Source organism: Ostrinia furnacalis, unplaced genomic scaffold (assembly GCF_004193835.3).
Source record: "Ostrinia furnacalis isolate ACB-3 unplaced genomic scaffold, ASM419383v2 OfSCF5206, whole genome shotgun sequence".
Classification (NCBI taxonomy): domain Eukaryota; kingdom Metazoa; phylum Arthropoda; class Insecta; order Lepidoptera; family Crambidae; genus Ostrinia; species Ostrinia furnacalis.
Window position 1 is genome coordinate 55,021 of NW_021135445.1, and position 21,433 is coordinate 76,453.

Sequence of the window (21,433 nt, forward strand, 5' to 3'; positions counted from 1 at the left end):
TTAGATTCAGTAGCAAGAATTCATTTAGTAGCAATATCTAAGCCTAATTATAATATACCTACCTACCATTAGCTTTAAGACTTTCGTTTAAATACAGCACGTCATTGAAATAGGTAAGCCAAAAGTTCAGGCAACTAACATTTTATTAGTTCATATCGTATTAAAATGTTATATCGTGAATGATTGTTGAAGTAATAACATTTCTTTAATTTGATGTCTATTAACTTTGATTTATGGCTCTACAATGAAGCAACTAGGTAAGCGTGCACTGCGTTGCTCACACAATTTAGTTACTTTAGTGAAGACAGAAAATCAATTAATTAGTTCTTGTCACTGAAATAACTATTTTACGTTAAAATAATGAAAATGGAATGGAATGAAAAAAACTACGTCTAAACTAGTCATTCTCAAATTGCAAGAGCGCTGAAAACAGAGTAAATAAGATAAACATTAAAGATTCCTTATAAAAATTATGTAGGTAACTAGGCACTCAAAATCTGTGCACGCTGTGTCTGCATGTGTATAATATTTTGTGACATACCCAAAACAACAAGGTGTGGTGTCTCGCCAAAGGTTAAAAGGCGCTATAAAACTTAATTTTGACCATTAATTCATAAAATTACTAAGGTTAGGGTTCACTAACAGACGACACTAAATATTTCCTTAAATAGAATCTAGATTTTAATATTTATTTAAATCTTTTTAGGTAATTGTAATACGCGTGTACGAAAAAAGTCAGAAGCGAACACACCATTCATTTAATAATTTAAAAAGGTTAGATATGAACAAATTACCTACTTATTAAAAACTTGTTTAAAATACTTTTTGACTAATCAAGAGACCTCATAGGGGTCTTGTCAAATGAATTATCTTTATTATCAACCACAAACAATGCCTAAACTACTCGCATAGCTTTCTCTACACGCCTGCAGAATACGTAATTTGTATGGCCGTATTTTTAAATCAACATTGTGTAATATTCTTTAGCCCGGCTTTGTCAACTGTAAACATAATAATGTTCTTGAATTTGAATAGGATATGGAGTTATTTGTTTATGTAGGGAGAGCGCATATAATTGGCCGTGTCACAGACAAATAAAGTTTCACTTACAAGGTAATCCTCTTCATCGTTAATTTCTTCAAGTAGGTATGTAGCACAAATACAACGTTATATTTCTTTAATTAATTAATCAAAATGCAGTTGTCTTTTCATTCGAGTACTTATTATACTTAATATCTTACGCCCGTATTCACAAACATTACTATGAGTTCTCACAGTGCATGTGGACGCACAGGGTGACACACGAACCAATCACAGAGCTCTCTTCAACGCTGTGCGTTCGATTTGCTGCTTTTCTTAAGCGAGCATCGTTTGTGAATAAGGGCGTTAGTGAAGTGATAGACATGAAAAATAATTCCCGCCAAAACAAAAAATATCACAGATAAAAAAAATATATTTTTAAAACGAAAGAGTTGGTTTGTGTATTGTTTATTATTGAGTGCCAGTGTGCAATATTTATATTTACATTTCCGTGTTTTGTTTTGTTGCAATTTTTTACGTTGTATTTTTGCACCAAGAATATTGGAGTTAAACCGCAAACAATTGGCGAAATAAATAACAAAGGCTTTCTTGCACAATTATTATTATAGAACCCTTAACAAGAGAAAATCAAATACATCCTCTGAAATTGCCAAAGTGATATGATTTTAGACCTAATCAACTACATCCGTACCAAGACAATATGTTGTTATTAGAGTAACTAACGCCATTATTTTGGTAAAGTGGTTTATTAAAGTTAACTACTTCGATAGAGCGGCAAACCTATACTCTTTAGAACGAGAGATCGTCTATTCTCTATTACTCAACTGCTTTCACGTGACATAACCTTTCTCTGCGACCCGCGAACTATCACGAACGTTACGAAACGTTATGTCAAGTATTCGATAATCAATTTCTTTCATTCCTCATTCAATTGCATTGCTGCCTTGACCTGATTCTGCTGGTATCGCTATGTTAAGTGTGGTAGCAATAATGTTAAGTACCAGCAAAGCAGTTAACAACCCATGAGCCTAGCCACTTTTTTTTTATAGATCACGGATTAAATTGAAAAATCGTCCATTTGATCTTATTTGAACTTAGAACTTCAAAGTTATTATTTAGAAATGTACCGAAAAAAAAAATAGAACAAAAATAATTTGAAAATGGGACTGGCCATTACCAATTTGAAAAAAAAAGACGCGCGGACAAATGTTGTTGATCCTCTCTAATCTGTGGCTTTATCCCCTTGTTGTGCAGTTACTAAGCCATGTTACTACCTTATTCATTACTTTTTACACAGAAATGCTTCTATTTAGTCATTAAATAAATTGTAGCGTATAAAGTGCAGCAGTTGACTTTTTTACTAAGACTGATGCTATTTTTACGGTAATCTGACCAATGAGGAACCTTTTACATGTAACCTTTCATGCGTTTCGATCTCACGGTGTAGATTTAATAGCTTTGAAGCAGCTGTCAGTCTATTAACTGTATAATAGCCCGTAATTGGTCTAGTGTTGGTCAAGTTCAAGTTGGTAGTCGTGAAAAAATCAAGTGGAAGGCATCAATAGAGCTATGGCTACGGAACGTTGCAACACTGATACATCAGTAGGTACTGTCAACGTCAATAAAATCTAACAAATAAATACGACTGACATTGACTCTGAATTGTTTACGTGCTCTTACAATGTGTTACATACTTTACAGGGTGTCTTTAATTTAATTTAGGTATTTTAGTGTAACATTACAATTCCTATTTCACTAGATTTTTCATATTTTATTTTTTAAGAATGCAGGATTATATTGGCGTCGACTGTACCTCTAAACACCGGTTTTCGACGTCACGACCGATTGGTCGTAGGTTACACGTAACATACACGTATTTGTAGATAATTAATGAGGAAATGGGCATGGCTAATTTGTTCCGCCGCGTTTGGAGGTGCCTAGATGAAAATTATAAAATTAGATACATCAAGGTGTTCTTGTTTATTTCCTATGTATGTATAGTGTTAAGATTTTTATCCGCATTGAGATGTATGTGTCTTTTTTGACACATAATGGTAATTAATTATAATTTATTCTAAACTTCCCGGAGTAACTCTGAGTTGATCATGAAGGTAAGTAATATTATGATACTAGCTTTTGCAGACGGCTTCGCGCATGAAATTTCGCTTATCACAAATCACCTATATGTTACTCGGATGTAAGCAATAATAATAATTTAATTTACAAAGTTTCATCAAAAATCCGTTCAGTAGTTTTTGCATCAAAGAGTAACAACCATCATTCATACTTTCGCATAATATTAAGTAGGATGGGCTCATTTTGTGAAGCGAGCTTAGACCACTTTTTATGCTTAAGCTATAACATTATTTGTAATTTGACTATCAAAAATATGTTATCTAAAGCTTAAGAATGCTGTGGGTGTATACATAATTTAAATAATGACTAACAGCTTGAATATTAAGGATACAAATCCTTAATAGAGATGTAATGCTAAGATTGATGATCGATTTAGAATTTACAGCGTTGATTTGAAACCGAGAACATGATGTTCTTTGTGTAGAACAATGATTGTTATTATAGCCAAAGTCTGTAGGTACAGAGAACGGCACATCAAGTTTAAAATTGTAGCATCTTATGCAGTTGTAATTGGGGCTATTTTAGAACAAAAATGTAGAGCTTGATGTGCTATCACTACAAAAACAAGTCTCCGTTATACGCAGCATAGTAACTAGTACAACTAGTGCCACGAGGTCGATGAGATAATAATAGGGGGAGTGTCTGTACTTACATAATGTTTCATTCAGGTTTGTATGAAATTAAGATTATTATAAGCGATAGGTTGTACCGACTCAGCACTTAGACAAACTTAATACTTTAATGAATAGCTTAGAATCTGAAGGTACGTACTTCTTAGTAATCGTTAAGAGTTAATTTAATAGTAAGAATTTAATGTAAGCGAAACTATTTAGATCATAAGTAAGTATTAGGTAGGCACTTTAATTTCGTAAATCAGAAAGTTTGTAGGTAATTCGAGATTTCTTTGTTTTGATATAGGTATGTTCATTATAATAATAATAAATACTCTTTATTGCACACCAAAGAACAGAACAGAAAAAAAGAAACACACGGACAGGTACAACTAGGCGGTCTTATCGCTATGGAGCTTGTTCATTGTGCTTAGGTATTGGATAGGTTGAAAGAAAATCCTGAAGATGTCGATTTACGTTACATTACAATACATCGAATCCCACAGGATTGAAGTCGCGAGCAAATCAAAAGTATTATGTACCTTATTCCCATTAGCAGTGGCGACAAGGTCGTGCATCAGCATCTGTCCCCAGGCCGCAATCAGGCTGGTGACGTAGTCGTGGTCTGCACTCCCGGACAGCTGGGACGCCGCCCGAACCGCCATGAAGGGGTTTGGCAAGTGCGGAGGTGACATCGGCTCCGCAACACCTGGAGAAAACAAAAGAAAATTTGTTATTTATTTTTTATAAAGACACATCCTAGTATAACTCTAACCCTACGACTGTGGAAAAATAAAATAATGGGCCAGTGCTGAGAAGAGCAAGTAACTTAGCTACTGTTAACCTAAAAATCAGGTTATGCGAGGAGTTATAACGTATTTTATGCGAAGGATTTCCACAACAACCAGTGAGATAATAGAGTAAAAGTAACAAATTTAAGGTAAAATTAGGCAGTCAGTTTCACTTTTATTCAGAATCTTTCATTTGGAAATCTGAAAGTAAAATGAATAAAAGTGCACCAATCAACGGTGTCAGATTTCGTCGTTCGACATTTTCACCTCTAGTGAGTCATCTAAACTACCTTTACCAAACTACCTTTAGGGATAGATATTTATTCATTCATACAACTACATGAATGATTGCCTGTTACTTATATTAACTCAACCAAATTATAAAAATTACAATATTTACAGTCTGCTCACTTTTTGCTGTCTGTGTTAATGTTGTCTAGGAAGTAGTTACGTATTATTTTTAATTGGATCAATTTGTTGGATGTTACTTTTGACATTTGCATCAAAAATATCTAAGTGGGATTCCGTGCATTCATTTCCTAGAGGAAATCACTGAAGTGTCTACTTAAATAACAACATATCTAACTAAAGTTTTGTTACGAAACTAACAATTTAATACTCATACATCGCCCAAGGCAATAACCATCGTGTGCATTTAATGATGTTATTTGAATCCATTCGGTCGATTTATCTCTCGAATTAACAGCTTTAAGCGCTTTATTAAGTGCTGTGATAAAGATCGACGTGTTACAAGTGATCCGTTTTTCGACAGCAATCTATTTATTATTGAAGTATCGATTAGTTTTAAATCGCGTATATTCGAATCCGGATTTGCAGAAGGATGTTTGGTTAATAATTTTGATGATGCATCGATGGTACTGGTTCTATGAAGTGTTCAAGCAAACATTTGAAGTAATAATTTGAAAAGCCTGGTAACAATTTTCTTATAAATTATTAACAGTTTTGAAGGTTACTCTATCTATTTGTGTGTGGCTATATTTACGAATAAAGTGTATCCGAACAAATATTGTAGGAGTTATTACTCGTACTAGCTTCATTGTTATACGTATCAATATTAAATATTTTTTCTTTAGTAAAGATTCAAACCTATTTTTATCTTGTCATAACTTATGCATATGAACAAATTGCTTGTGTCACCGCCTTTTGTGTGTACATTTCTTTCAAGTGTAAGCACATTAGTCTTACGTGTAGTGACGCAACAAGTCTCTCATCTTCGTAGGGTAATTGATTTCGAAATTTTTAACACAAATGATCCGTGTAAACGATATCTAATAGAATAGTCAGGTGGTTATCGATAGGTATAATTAATAACTCCAAGTGTTGGGATAATTTCTCGGATGGAACACAGACGCGTGACAAATTAGTCATGATGATGAATGAATGAATGAATGCAGAGGGGTTTTTTGTACCTACTACATCAATGCACACGCGGAACTCAGCGAGGAGTGGGAGTGGGAACGATGGACGCCAACCGTTTGACAATGGCGATGTGTGTAAAACGTATGTGAAAGGTGATTAGCGAATCTAATGCTGAGTGGCACCATCTTAATTTAACTTTAACAAAGATCAAAAATCTGTCAAATTAAATACAAAAAACACCGGTTATTATTATAGTTACGGTTAAAGGAAGTTGATGCAACTCAGCCTAAGAATTTATAGTTAAATGGAAAGAATTGCAAGCAAGGTAGCTTAATTTCAAGCAACTGAAAGTAAATATTATTTAGTGAAAAAATGGGGATATGCGCTTTTACCCATATGTACAGAAACTAGGTTATATCGTAAGTCATAAGTAAGCACATTTTCTTAAATGAACTTTTACCTATCAGTTTTGCTTACGTATGATTTGTTTACACACAACTCTATCAATTGGAGAGTGGGGTGTTCAAATCACCACACCCTTTAGGCTTAAGCCTGTTCCTCTACAGAACGTGTATAGGCTTATTCCTTTCACTTTTATTTGTTTTATTTGGAACTTGGCATACTTTACAGAAAGTTTGTTCCATACTTTTCTCTAGATTGTATTACGCGATGTTATGTAAAAGTCCACTTCCGGAAGACCGGTTTTTGGCATATGTGCTTTTGACAAATCGCACGAAGCCTTGTTACAGCTTTTAAAAGAACAGGATTTAAGGAGTTCATTAGGTAGAGAAATGAGTGTAAACATTCATTAAACACTTTTGACAATTTATATCAGTTACCTGTAATTAATTTTAGACTTTATAAATATTTTCACTTTGAAGATTTGTATTTATGTGACATTTTGAAACCAGTTAGAAACGAGCAAAACATGAAAATGTTACATTCACAACTCGTGATTTGATACTCCTACGATTTGTTAGTCTTATAATTATTAAAAGACTTGTTTTAAATAACTGCGTATCATTAATTTCCTAATGGTGCAAGTCACCATTAGTTATTGAGGTAGTATAATAATGAGTCCGACTGTACAATACAAATCTCCAACGGTCTTATCATCAGTTGTCACTTGTCACACGGCCGAAGAAAGTGGCACCTCATAAATCAGAGAACGGCTCTGGCTTGGTCAAACAAAGGCCATAGCTTTTTGTTTAATCAGCCATACTTGAGGCTTGACATCTATCATGTAGAGTTATTGATGGTCGCCAAAATAAACGAGTTATGTAAGTAAGGAATCTATGATTAACGATTACTTTCTATGTAGGTATACCTGCTTTAAAATGCACTATAAAAATTACATATTAAACGCACATTTAGCTTAGGTACCACGAGGGGTTTACGGGACTTTTAGTTAGGTATTTGAATTTACAAAAAAAAATCTTAAAAAAAAGAATGCAGAATGTTTGTTATTAAAATTGAGGCCCTATTCTTTAACATAGGAAGTGAATATAAATTCCTCATAAAGCATCGCTGACATTCTAAATCCTTGAATTATTAAATTACTTGGCAAGTCTGACATGTTATTACACCTACCTACTTACTTGTTGCTATAAAAAGCATTGAAACAAAATACTGGTGCGCATACCTATGTACAAAACCAATTAAGCCCAAAAATGCGTATACGTTCGAGAGAAATACGTAGAAACTAAATATTTTGTAACGATATGCCCTTAAGTTTTCATAACATTTTTAATAACGAATTATAATATTTTATATGCCTACTCCCACGCATTGTAGATATTAATTTCTCAACAAGTTGAGGTTAAAATATTACTTAATTTAATAGAGCTAATCACTGTAACATCTAATTTACCTATGTACTTTGTGTTTTTCTAAAAACAAACTACTGCATTGCAGCAATTAATAAGTAATTTTTAATTCTTTAGATATCTCTTATCAAGAGAATAGAATTAGTTACATCTTATTAAGTATTTGTATACTTAGGCTGAGTTGCACCATCTAAATTTAACCGTGACAATCGTTAACAATAACTGACAAAATGTCTTCATCCAAATCATTGTTACCTGTGCATAAAAACAAAATCATGATTTGAAGCGTGTACAATACACACACTCAAAACATGTCAAGTTCACGAATCCGCCAACAATTCGTGAAAATCGTGAGCAATTGAAAAGATTGACAGCTCAACTGTTAGGTAATTCCATGATGATTGTTATCGTACATTAGATGTGTTTGTTCAATGGATGGAGGTCGGTTGTTAGCTTAAATGTTAAATAAGATTCGTACCTGTTTAGTACAGCCATGAGGTTTCTAAGGGCATATTAGGTAATGATATTTGTAGTTGTGCAATAATTTAGAAAGCGTATTAGTTTTTAAAGTCCCTTAAGTTGAACCCTGGGTTTAACCCTTTCTGGTAGGTGTAAACATATAATATAAACAAATGTTTCATATAAATAACCTTGCTCAATTCATCAGTCTGTCAACATCTGAGTTTTATTAAAGCTCCCTATGAGACTGTCATTAAAGTACAGTTTTTTCTATGCTTCATTACCTGCTCGCTTAAAGGGTTCAGCTCTCATAAATACACATATTATAGTGTTTATAGTGTTGTCTCTATGGAGGTACCTACACACCGTCGGTGGCGCACGTTGTTGCACTCTCTAGGGCTGCAGTACTTGCGGCAGTTGCTCGCTGACGTAGCTCTCATTAGCATCAAGTGTTATTGTTTCTATGGAGGTGTACTCACCGTCAGCGTAGTTGGGCGGCATGAGTCGAAGGAACACATCGCCCCGCCTGCCCCAAAGCCGGTGGCGTACGTTGTTTATCCCCACTGGGGCTGCGGTACTTTATCGGTGACGTAGCCCTCATCAATATCAAGTGTTATCTCTTTGAAGGCGTACTGCCTTCATGGACATCAAGGGTGTCTCTATTGAGGCTACTCACCGTCGGCGTAGTTGGGTGGCATGAGTCGCAGGAACACGTCGCCCCGCCTGCCCCAGGGCCGGTGGCGCACGTTGTTGCACTCCCCACTAGGGCTGTGGTACTGGCTCGCTGACATAGCTCTCATCATTATCAAGTGTTATCTCTATAGAGGCATACTGCTTGCATGCGTATCAAGGGTGTCTCTATAGAGGCTACTCACCGTCGGCGTAGTTGGGCGGCATGAGTCGCAGGAACACGTCGCCCCGCCTGCCCCAGGGCCGGTGGCGCACATTGTTGTACTCTCTAGGACTGTAGTACTTGATCGCTAACATATTAGCTCTCATCAGCAACAAGTCTTATTGTCTTTATAGAGGTATACTGCCTTCATACGCGGTACAATGCTATTGGGTACGGGCAGTACCCAAGGATTCAGTTGACTTATACGTTTTGGCGCGCTTTTAGCAGCTGAGCGAATAGATATCTAGTGAGTCTCTAATTCTCTATGGAGGGGTACTCACCGTCGGCGTAGTTGGGCGGCATGAGTCGTAGGAACACGTCGCCCCGCCTGCCCCAGGGCCGGTGCCGCACGTTGTTGCACTCCCCACTGGGGCTGCGATACTTGCTCGGTGGACATGGCACACTGCTGCCCTCGTCGGCATCTGATGAGCAGTTTTGTCTGCAAAAGAGGACCAGCATCAGTTCTATGGTTCTGAACAGCGAGGAAAATTCCTCCATGATGTATCTTTTAGATTTGTCTTTTATAATAAAATTGTCTTTGAGGTCTAAGATTGTACTTTGAAGATATTTTTACAAGAAGATAATAAGGTCAGTCCAGTGATCAGTTTGATTATTGTTTTTTTATATTTGTCCTTTAGAACCAGCAAGAAAACAAAATTGGTTTGGATGTAAATCGAACTTTATAATCTCTTAACTTAAGTGACTTTTGGCTGATTGTAACACCCAATTTGAAAAAAAAGTTGGTCATGATCATTGTACATAAAAATATGTCTTGCGAAATTTTATATTCCTAAAACAGCTAAATTCAATTAACATTTAACTTACGCATCATTAGCCCCAGCGAGGAACCTCCTCTCTAAGGCTAGCGCTTCGCTGACCGCCCGCCGGAGGTCGCTGGGCACCGTTTGGATGCTGTCGTCCTTGCTTTTCTGCGCGTGGGTTTGTGCTGCCGACACCACCGCCAAAAGCGCTAGACTTAGTCTAAACCTGCAACAAGAAGAAAAACTGGTTAATAACAGGTAGATGCATAATTTTGGCATATTAAAATGACGAAACTACTCATTCAAGAAAAATACGACGGATTTAATTAACCTTAACCAATTTTATGACGTCATTAAATTCGTTCATAACTTCAAAACATGAATACCTGGGCCACTCATCTATCCCTAATTTACCTTACAAGGTTCAATTTGGATCGACAAGTCGTTCAGGCAGGCAATTTACTGAGGTTTTCGAATATCGTTTAAATTACAGACGACTAAGGAATGCGGTGGATGTCGAGTATGTCGACACAGTTGATTGAGAGCTGATGATAACGTCCAACAAAGGTCGTTTGGAGCGACTCTATTAAAATAGGTGACAGATGAATTCATTAGGTAGATGGGGATTTTATATTTTAATGGACATGCTGTCAGGTTATGTGGTTTTAACATCTTCATCAGGCAAGCTTCAGTGGCCTGTTTAAAAATGAGAAGTGAGTAGATTTTGAGGTTTCATTCGGTCAAGCTTTTTTGTTTCAGGATTCGTACTAAGTACACATTTAGTAGGTACCTAAATGGTTTAATAAAATGGATTATTTTACATATGTATTCTATAAAAGTTCATTCAGCTTCTGCATGATTATTATTTGCAAAATTAGTGGGAGCTTATATTTTAATTTTAATTTGTCACTTTTATTTATAGATCCGTGAAAATATTCACGAAACTGAAGTCTGTTTTGTACACATAATAATATTCTGTGATGTCCACCGGATTACAATAATTTTATAATCTAATGGTAAACACGTGAGTGAGAGATATGATCTGCATCAAAAAATCATATCATATAAGAGGAACTCGTATGAAAAAGTCAGCTAATATTAAAATGCTACATGGCATCGAAAACATTTTGCAGTCTAAAAGTAGCGTCGGGTTTTGGCGAAATATATTTTCTTTTCTAGTTTTTTGGCTAGCAGATGATTTAAAGGTGCATGACCTTTAGCTTAGTCAAGTTCAAAAAACAGGGCACAATAGAGAACACTTTTGGTCACACATTAATAATTCAGTCCAGATAAGACTAAAAACTTTGCAAGTCTACATTAATCTTAAAACTTGTTTTTGGAAGAGACATTTCGATCCACTTCACTGAATAGAGGCTTTTAAAGTTTGTATATGTTACAGCTTCTGTGTGTCATCTGTTATTTTGCTAACAAAATAATCTAATTTGCTGTTGACAGTAGGTATACTATCTGTAAGCCTTGCAAAAAGGTCTATATTGAGACCATAAAGACTGCTATGCATTTCCGTCATTTCCTGATGTATAAAGAAGCCATTTATCTTGAACGTGCAATCAATTGGAACTAAATGAGTATACAGCGATGCATTATACTTCCATTGCTAGATCCATATCGAGAATGGGTTTATACGAGACATATAGGAAGTGTGGCCAGACCACATGTATACCGGACACCGCAACAAATGCTTTCGTTTTTATCTGGATCTCTTACGCCTATAGCGATCGGCTTTCTAGCCTTATGTCATTGACATTGTATAGACCAAAGATAATACACGTCTGCTCATGATCTATGACTATAACTTTGACCTTTAAATCGCCGTTTAACGATGAATTCCTGGGAAAAACTCACAAGGTTGTAATTATGGATCATCGTGGTTTTTGAAGGTGTGTAGGTAATTACTATCATCAGTATCGAATAAGTAACCATTTGTACAATAACAAATATGAGTATTGTGTTAATTACTTATGCAACCTTTGAAGCATTTAAGTTTCTTTAAACTGATGTCATAGCCTTGTTAGGTGCAAATGACTAAATCGTTGTTAGGGAATTTAAATAAACGAGTTTTCTTCTTTTCATGAAATTTTTCATCTCTTTGTAATCCATTTACATCAAAAATACTTTCTAAGTAATAAGTGAGTGTATAAAAAAACAAATCTCAGTCATGGTCAGCTCTTTAGATGAATGAAGATATCACAGCTAACAGTAGGTATATGAAAGAAAGTAAAAATATCTTACATGAGAAAATATCTAATTTGCACAACAATTCTCTGCGTTTTTAAGAAACTGTGGCGCAGTTTCACTGTTCTTATTTGTTGGTAAATTGTTCTAGCTTTTAGAGTCTTGCCTATGTATTTTCTGACTGATGCAATTATTTACGAAGTAAACAGGTAAGTTCTTCCATTGTTAATAAATCGCAAATTTTCTTATCGAGACTGTAACTCTTTGTGTAATTTATAAAGTTTACAACTAGGTTCTAGCCAAACATAGTTACTTAAAATGTATTAACAAAGGTTCATAAACGTTCACCGTTGAATGAAGTTATTTCTCGCAAGTCACCTTGAAAGGGAGTCTGCAGATCCGTAAATAGCGCGTGCATGATCACGAAATGTCATGTCGAACTTTCACATTTTGGATCCTGTGTTTAATGTTACTCGTGGGTAACAAAGAACTTGACGAAGTGTCATCAAGTTTTCAAAATGTTTTGGTTTCGAATTTTAAAGTTTTTTTCTATGTTGCACACTCATGTGTTTGTGTCATAACTTTTAATTTGTATTGAATTAACATGTATCTGTCCAGCTAGTTTGCTTCAAAGCATGTTAAGCTTAAAGTGTAAGAGTTATCGCCATTATTTAAATAAGGAGTCATATAAATAAGAATTACTTAATTTAAGATCAGTGAGGTTAATGATCTCCTGTATTTTTTTACATTTTTGATGCATTGATTTACAGGAGGCCTATATTTGAAGCATAAGAATTCCAGTCCATGCCCGACGGGAGGACATATTGAATAGAAAAGATTAGTGCGTTGTCGCATGCGAATTCGAAACCCATAGCGATAAAAATAAGTCCCTACAGTATCAATGTCAGTAATGTCACACGCAAATAAAGTGTGAACTGTAAATAGCCTCGATAATTTTGACATTAGTCAAGCGAAAGTGCGTTCGGTGAGCTGTACGTGACCGCGCGGTTTGAACACCCAAATAGCCCGCTACCAGCATTGGGCAAGGTCAAGTGGCGAAACGCAAACGAAACGGTTTTACTGGATGGGACATGCAACGTTTACCTTTTGAGTTAGTCGTTTAGGCCTTACGTGGCTGTAATGATGCCTGACTCTGGAAGTAGCGTGGCGTAACATGTGCCCCATCGGACCATATATGAAACAGGTTTCGGCAAAAACATAATAACACTCGTGTCTCAGACGGAATATCATCACTGGCGGGGTTTTATAAAAAAACGTTGACCATTATTATTTCGCTTCAGATTAGAATAATGATAGGGGTCGTTGACACGATTTCCAACTCGGTTGGTGATTTCTAAGGCTGATGCCCTTTACGGCAGAAATGCAGGATAAGGTATCAGAAATCTGCAAGTAATCCATTATTAATTACCAATAATAATTATTTTTCATAGCTGCATGCGTAGTCATTATTATAACACTTCCATTTATAAATCTATTTCGCTAAGGTGTAGATATTTATTCCGAAAAGCCATTGTTCTTTTGGGAAGGTTGCGACAGAGATCATGTGATTTGCTCAGAATGAGGCTTAACTAACGAACGCTATATGTTAGGCACACAAACAGGTAAAAAATTTAACTGGTATGAAACTAATATTAACTACTGTGAAGACTTGTGCAAAATTTTTTAAAGTACGCTTATAAAGTTCATTTTCTTGGTTTATTAAACCTCTTAAAATAACACTCATTTAAATTTTGAGAGCAGGTTGTTATTTATTGTCCCAAAACATACGTTGTTAAACGGGTCGAGGGTCCTCTCATTTTCTTTTTGGACAATTAAAAAGGACGCCAACTGGACTGGCAATTTAGGATTTGGTCGTGTTTTGGCAGCACAAAGTCACGCGAACGCTCGTTTTGTAAGCGCGATATAAAAGACATCAACGCTACCTTAAAATGCTTCTTCGAATTCACCTTATCTAAATCATTGAACCCACTTTAGTAGCAAGAAATAAACTGCATCTGATAACACAAACCTTTTTCGGAATTAGAGCCTTTAGTTTTATTATTCGGCAAATATTTTTTAGCGATCATCAATTTAATTTAAACTAAATTATGTGTTCAAATAATTAATTGGTGACAATGAAAAACATTGCTTTTTCGGTGGAAGGAACATATGTATGTAATATACGGCATTTAACTTGACATTATTATGTAGGTATGTCGTTTTTATCGTTCAAATATTTTTAAATCATCTTGGGAGGTATTTGTGTTGACAAAATTAGAATTGATTAACATATAATAATATGTTTTTGTATCGCATGGTCCGTTGAAACCGACACGGTTATGTCACGACGCAGTCTACTCAACCATGAAGAAGGAAAGCTATGTGTTTACACGTGTCACTCTATATGACGATAACGATATGAAATTGGCTTTGAATGAGTTATTTCTGCATGCGATAAAGCGCTGCATGAATGAGCCTTGTTTAATACCTACTCAGATATTGTTACTACTGTATTTATCACGTCAGTATAATTCTATAATGAGTACCTTTTTTATTTATCTGTAAGCATATTGTTCTAGATGGTAGTTCGGACAAGTATTTATAAGCTTTTGTTGCTTTCCAATCTTGAATCACCTTATTAGCCACAACTGACTGAATCCATATTTTTTAATTCACTACGCATTTGTAACTATCGAGTGGTTAACTCTTGCTTTCCATACTTTAATTAGCAGTAAAGTACAAAATCTGCTTACTTTGAGACTTAGAGAGAGTCGTCTTCCAGTAAAGACTAAAATACCTAATATAGGTGACGATGATGAGGTCTTTTATAAGTCGCTTAGTAGAGCTTTAGTTTCCTAGATTCTGTAAACATCAAACTGATTTATGTGTACGGAACAACAAAAGCTTCGTCGCAACGCGGTGACCTCACGCACGCGCCGCCTGGCGACCTTTGCAGACATCCTGTACCTCTAGTACGAAAAACTTTCGAGTTCGTTTCGTTTGCGTATTCAAAGTGTCATCGAAAAATTTTGTATGAAAAATTAAACAGCACCCCCTATATTATAGCCGCCCTAGGGGGCGCTGTTTAATTTTTCATACTAAATTTTTCGATGACACTTTGAATACGCAACGAAACGAACTCGAAAGTTTTTCCTACTAGAGGTACTGTACGCTTCTGCGATCGTAAGCTCGAGTATGCCACGTTAAGCTTTGTGCAAACTGGTGCGAATTGTAAGAGCTTAATAATGTTATAGTAACGTCGTAGTATAGTGGGTAGAAATTGTCAAGTGTGAGACACAAATTCAATAATTCAATGTGTGTCTTTGCTGTGCAGGTTTTATTCAACCTGATTGCCTGAAATTACCTTAATTTGGTATGTTGCTGAAATCGTAATAAGGAGTTGTCATCTAACACACATCGGTTTATAGCAGCTTTTAAAGTTAAAACTTATGTTTTTAATTTTGCATTTGAATTTGAATTTGAATATAATTATCATCTTGACACGTGTTTGATTGGTTGTTGCTAATATAATTTAAAAATTAAAGCGTTAACGAATAAATAAACTACCGTTAGAATTAGATTCGATTAGTAACTGGACATAGATATTATTATTATTCCAAGCGATTTTTTCCATTCTCATTTCGAAAATTAACAATCGTGTTTATGTAAAGAATCTGTAACTTTGGAGAGTCTGCAGTCTCATGAATGAAATAATCGTAACGTATAGGTTAGTTCTCTCCTTCTGTTTATAGAGTTTTGTTCTGGCCTGTAACATTGAAAAGTTTTGTTTTGTTAGCGCTTTGCTATGTTCCTAAATTATTTATGGTCTACAGCACCTGCCATATTTACTAGTTTGTATCTAACATAAGCTCGTAGCGAATAAATCAAATTGCCGATAACTAATGTTACCTACATTAATCTGGAGATACTAAGTTGGTTTGTAACCCACAAAAAAAATAGAGCAAACTGGTACATGCTCATAGTAAAAGTCGGACTGATTTATTCTTCCACTGTATTATTACGCAGTTCCGACTTACTAAATCATCTTGAGTCAGCTGATCTCGACGTCGCCGGCGCAACCGCAAAACGGTGGTTGTTGTGGCGTAAAATTCGAATGGGCTAACCGCAGAATAACTGCCTGTCTTAATGAAACATATTGTAGTTATATCTTCCATTAAAACCAGCGGCAGGAATTTTAACTGGGGGTAAATGTTAGGGGTTTTTTGGGGTACAAACGCTAAATTACAATAAGCATGGAAGCAATACCTGTTGTAAGGCAGAACTCCAGAAGGTTTTTCCGCCATATACATATTTTCTGTTTAAACGAATTATATGGAAGATGTCAAATATTATCATAAAAATATTTTTCACTTTAGGCAAAAAAATTAAGTTATGAACTGATGATGCACATAAATAAGTTTACATAATTTATTTCTTAAACGAATATGTAGTGTGATAATGTTGACGTATTTTTTAAATTACTTCGAAGCCTACGACTGACACATAATAAAAAAATACCTATTCACAATTTTTTACGACTTTTTGGACCGCAAGAGATATGAATGAACGTACGTGTGTTTGTGGTCACGCCCTTATCAAAAAACTATAAACGGATACGTGGGAATAATACCTGAACTATTATAAATATTTATAAAAGTCGTCGCATGACCGTATGTCACCTTTAGCAGAGGGCATCCGCACCGTTTCCATCCTCATTTTCACCAAATATGGAAAGGAGGAAATTGTATGGTTGAATACCACATTGATCATCGTGATAATATGCAATAAATTATATACAAAAGTGTTTGCTTCTGAGCCTATTGTACATTATCAAATTACAATGAAGCAGTTAATGTGATCAGTTGAAGTGGCAGTAGCCTAGTCATTTCTGTCGCAGAACCGATAAAAGTTGGAGTGAACGAGTAGAGAGAGACCACGTTACGGCAAACTCTGTGCATGATTGCTTGATTAATCGACGACCGTATTGTAAGAAGATGGCTGCTAAGGATGAAAAAAGCGGGAGACCGTGCTTTTCCTTCAGCACTCTTCGGAGGCTTACGTTCATTAACAACGTTAAAATATCATCTTCATGATAACCATCTGTACATCCTAACCAATTGCTAACGTAGGAAAATTATTCAGTTAGATTGAAACAGTCGTTAGAATTTGCATAGAGTTGGTTTTTCGCACGGCAACGGTTTCCGTATGCGCGGGCGCTGATGTAATCGTGTTTACGTTCATGCGGGTCTTGGGCAACGTCACGTGAGCAGTGAGCCTACGAGGTGTATCCAAATTCCAAAATGGGGGGCTGTAGGCCTAGGATGTAAGCGGTTATCGCACCATTTTATCGATTTTACGCGATAAGCCCATACGTTTGTCGTCTAAAATAATCGATAAGATTTTATCACGGCGCTCATCCTAGCCCGGCTGCTTCGTAAAACAATGTTAAGTGGATATTCTGTCTTTGTTTGTCATTATAGTATGGGAGAAGGGGGCCAATAGAGCTGCATCGGGCATCGTTTTTCAGGACAGAGTCGTGGCAGAGGATGTATCTTGCAAAAAGTTTTGTTTATTTATATTGGGGCGTATAAAGCGTTATCTGACATTGTTTTGCAGAATAGGGTCTGACTTAGTGACAGCTGAACGGTCAGCCCGAAAAACGGTCTCTTTGTTTATTTTATTTATATTAAATTATAGCATTACTAGCTGTGCCCGCGACTTCGTCCGCGTGGAATAATGACTTTGGGTAGGCACTTTTAATAATTTAGTCTAATTATTTTACAAATAGCTTTTGCCCGCGACTTCGTCCGTGGAGAAGTCGAAAACGTTCTCATACGATTATTTTTAAATGTTTTAACGTTATTATCTAAATGTTTGAATACTTTTAAAATATAAAAATCAGGTTAAATAAACATGAAAATATTTTTTTCTTATATTTTATGAATATGCAGCTCGGCCTTTGATCCGGTGAAAGTTACTCGGTGGTATTATTTTTTTACAACGAAATCGAAAACTACACCTACCGCAGTATTATTGGTAAACTTTTTTTTATATTTTCCTACGGGTGCTAGAATTACCAAGCTTCCAGCATGCCACTGGCCGTGGGAGAAGGAGCTTTTCCTCAAGACTACTCCCACTACCTCAAGGGCCTCCGCCAAAACTCTCGCGCGAAAATGAGTTTATGTATACAGCGCAAGCAGGTGCCCGCGGCATGACTTTCATGCATTACTATGCATTGTTGGGCGAGCGCACGCAGCGGGCACCCACTCCGAGGTTAAGTGGAGGCCCCTAGAGTATGGTAGTCGTTAACATGACGTCATGATTGTAAAAAAATGCACTAATGAGTAATTAATATCAACTTTGAAGCAAATCACCACTAAAATAACTTTCTACCCCTTTTTAACATAGTTAGGGGGTGCATTTCACTAAAATACGAAACACGTCTTCCATTAATTCTGTTATAGAATGCTTATGCAAAATTTTAAGTAGATTGGACGAAGGAATCTCGTTATTTCATACAAACTTTGCCCCTCCTTTTTACCTCCTTAGGGGTAGAATTTTGGAAAATCCTTTCTTATCAGATGCTTACGTCATACAAAGAACACACCGTCCAAGTTTCAGGTCTTTACGATCAGCGGTTTAGGCTGTGCATTGATCCATCAGTAGCGCGCGTAGTACTTGATCATTATTTTGCTGCGATGTGATTTTAAAACTGCGATATCTCCTAAGATATTTATTGAAATCGAATGGTGTAAAGGGCAAGAATGTTTAAAATTAAATACTTGTGGTGAATAATTTATTTATTTGGATAAGGATTAATATCATGTTTATAAAAACACCTTCGCAAATAATGCATTATTTTAAAACAGATTTTTTTTGCATAAAAATGGTTACTATGAGCCAACCTTAAAAGATAGACATATGCTACCGCGGACTTTTTTAAAGAACTTTTAAAGGGGAACAATCCTGTCATACATGATTTTTGCGAAACTTTAACCGTTTACGCAGCGTCAGCTCTCAAAAGGAAAAAAATCACTGATTTGAAATATTCTTGATTGGTGCTCCGCTCCTATTGGTCTTAGCGTGATGATAAATAGCCTAAAGCCTTCAGGAACTAACGGGCTATCCAACACAAAAAGAATTTTTCAAATCGGTCCAGTAGTTCCTGAGATTAGCGCGTTCAACCAAACAAACAAACAAACAAACAAACAAACAAACAAACAAACAAACTCTTCAGCTTTATAATATTAGTATAGATTGTAGGTTTATCTTTCAAATACTTTAAATGTTTTATGTAATTCCAATAACCCGCATTATAAATAAATGCATCAAATAACATGTTTACAGTTAAACTAAACAGACGACAGCACATCAACCTTGCGGTATCGTAGGTATTTGTAATAGGTTCTTTTTTTTAAATAATGTGTAATAGTCTGAAATAAATTATCCAAAAACGTGAAGCGAAAATTTTGCACACCTCCAAACAATTATTATGTTTTACATTCACGGCATATTAACTCCATGCAAATAAATTGTGCTCAACAAAGGCTGCAGTAAAAAACGTCTGATCAAACTTGTTATCAATAAGCGAGTCTTGTTTTAGGTTTTTGCTGTTGCTAAGCACGAGGTTTTCCTTTTGTATCACGTGAGATCAGATTTTGAGGATGTTTGTTTTTTATCCAATAAAGATGAGCCCATCGGATACGGCGAAAAGATTTACCATTGGTTTTCCATGAAGTGTTTGTCGATGGGGATTTTATATAAAGTTGAGTCACTTCCTTAGAGATGATTGTAAGTGTTGATCTTTGATTTGAGAATCTCATCATTCGTCAATATTTTGTATGAAAATTAAAGGATTTTCCTCTAGCTAATAAATTACCCAAACACTATGTACATTGTTACTCTAAACTCGTACTTTAACTCTGCTGATTTACCTACCAATCGCTTGATGATAAGCTTCATCCAATTGCCATATACCTACTTACACAGCATACTGTATTTGAAATTGATGTAATTAATATGCCTCATCTTTTGTATAGTCTTTAATCCATAATTACAACGCATGTGAATGCATGTTTACTTAATTATAAGGCGGAAACAACCACGATCATTGATCGGCCACGCTCGATCGGCACCCAGAGTATGACCAACCGTCGAAATACTCGATTAGTTGCACGTTGCTTGACCAGATTCAATTCGGTATCTATCAGCCCTGTAAGATAGCATCAGAGATTTGAATATGCTCTTTATTCTCCAGTTTTAGGGCTCCTTTTGGATTGTTTTCATCTGCGGCTGTATAGCTTACAGCAATTAAGTCTGTGACTCTTGGTGTGGCAACCTCTTGCAAAACGCACCAGAGCTGGGGAAAAACGATTACTTAATCGCCTACAATGCCGTCTGTGCTTGTTTAGTCCGACGTGTGATATATCGACACGGGTGGCTCTGGGTTGTATTTACTTGTCATATTTGAGTGTCCATCACAACGACAACACAAATCACTCAAGTAAGTACAGCCCGCTAATATTAAAAATGAAAAATATTTACTAAATTTTTATTGAGTCAGTTTATTATCGGATTAAATATTAAATAAGTTTCACGAGCTACAACAAGTATTAAAAGTAATTTCAGCTTCGTAAATTAAAAACAAAAATCTTACGAGTACACGCAACCAACTTTTCCTATTTTGAATAGCTGTTCTACCAGAAAATTTGTTGCAGTTGCAAATAATGAGACTGGCTAGATTATACGTACCTAGTTCCTGGTTGGCAACGGGCTTTTATGATTGCCTTTATATTTAAGAAAAGGTTCAAAATTTCAAAGCCCAAATTTGAAGGTAATCCACCAATTACCAACTATCAATTATTAAAACAAAGTAGTTATTACGGTCCTTCAAGTCGTCCAATGCCTCATAATTACGCTCAATTACCTACACCCGATCTAAACAAAACTCGCTCTATGACGCTACATAATAGTGAAACTGTGAAACGTAATCGACACATTAATAAGGTAAACTTTTAGACCCTAATCAGTCTGCTTTATGTCGTCATACAACCAACTATGGCTGGAGGAACTACCGACCAATTGAATGAAGTTATTTTAATTACTTCTAGAGTCTTTAAAGGCGCCCCAGAAATCCGCTGGCCGTGAGGCGCTGGACAGGCTGCACTTTATTATAAGTATCTTGGAAATATTCTGACTAATCTATGGAAAGGCGCCGAGTTTCCACATAGATGCTAATTCAAAATCACATGAATAATAATGAAAATAATTGCCAGTGGTGAAGTAAATGGTTTCTAAATTGTGTCGTGTTTCGGTACAACGAAGGCTGGGAGAAGCCCCCGGG

The 21,433-nt window shown here is 35.9% G+C and overlaps 1 protein-coding gene across 3 annotated transcripts in view; it reads right to left on the reverse strand.

Moving 5' to 3' along the window:
• Positions 1 to 21,433, reverse strand: part of LOC114360871 (uncharacterized) — a 59,480-nt gene that overhangs the window by 23,300 nt on the left and 14,747 nt on the right. Inside the window, exons 2-4 of one of the 3 annotated variants that reach the window (XM_028315713.1) lie at positions 9,962 to 10,123; positions 9,418 to 9,575; positions 4,331 to 4,497 (exon numbers count right to left, since the gene is read on the reverse strand). In XM_028315713.1, the coding sequence (XP_028171514.1) occupies positions 4,331 to 4,497; positions 9,418 to 9,575; positions 9,962 to 10,123 (487 nt within the window). Of the gene's footprint in view, positions 1 to 4,330; positions 4,498 to 8,920; positions 9,010 to 9,119; positions 9,196 to 9,417; positions 9,576 to 9,961; positions 10,124 to 21,433 lie in introns of those variants that run through there. The other 2 variants (XM_028315715.1, XM_028315714.1) reach the window with 2 other exon arrangements.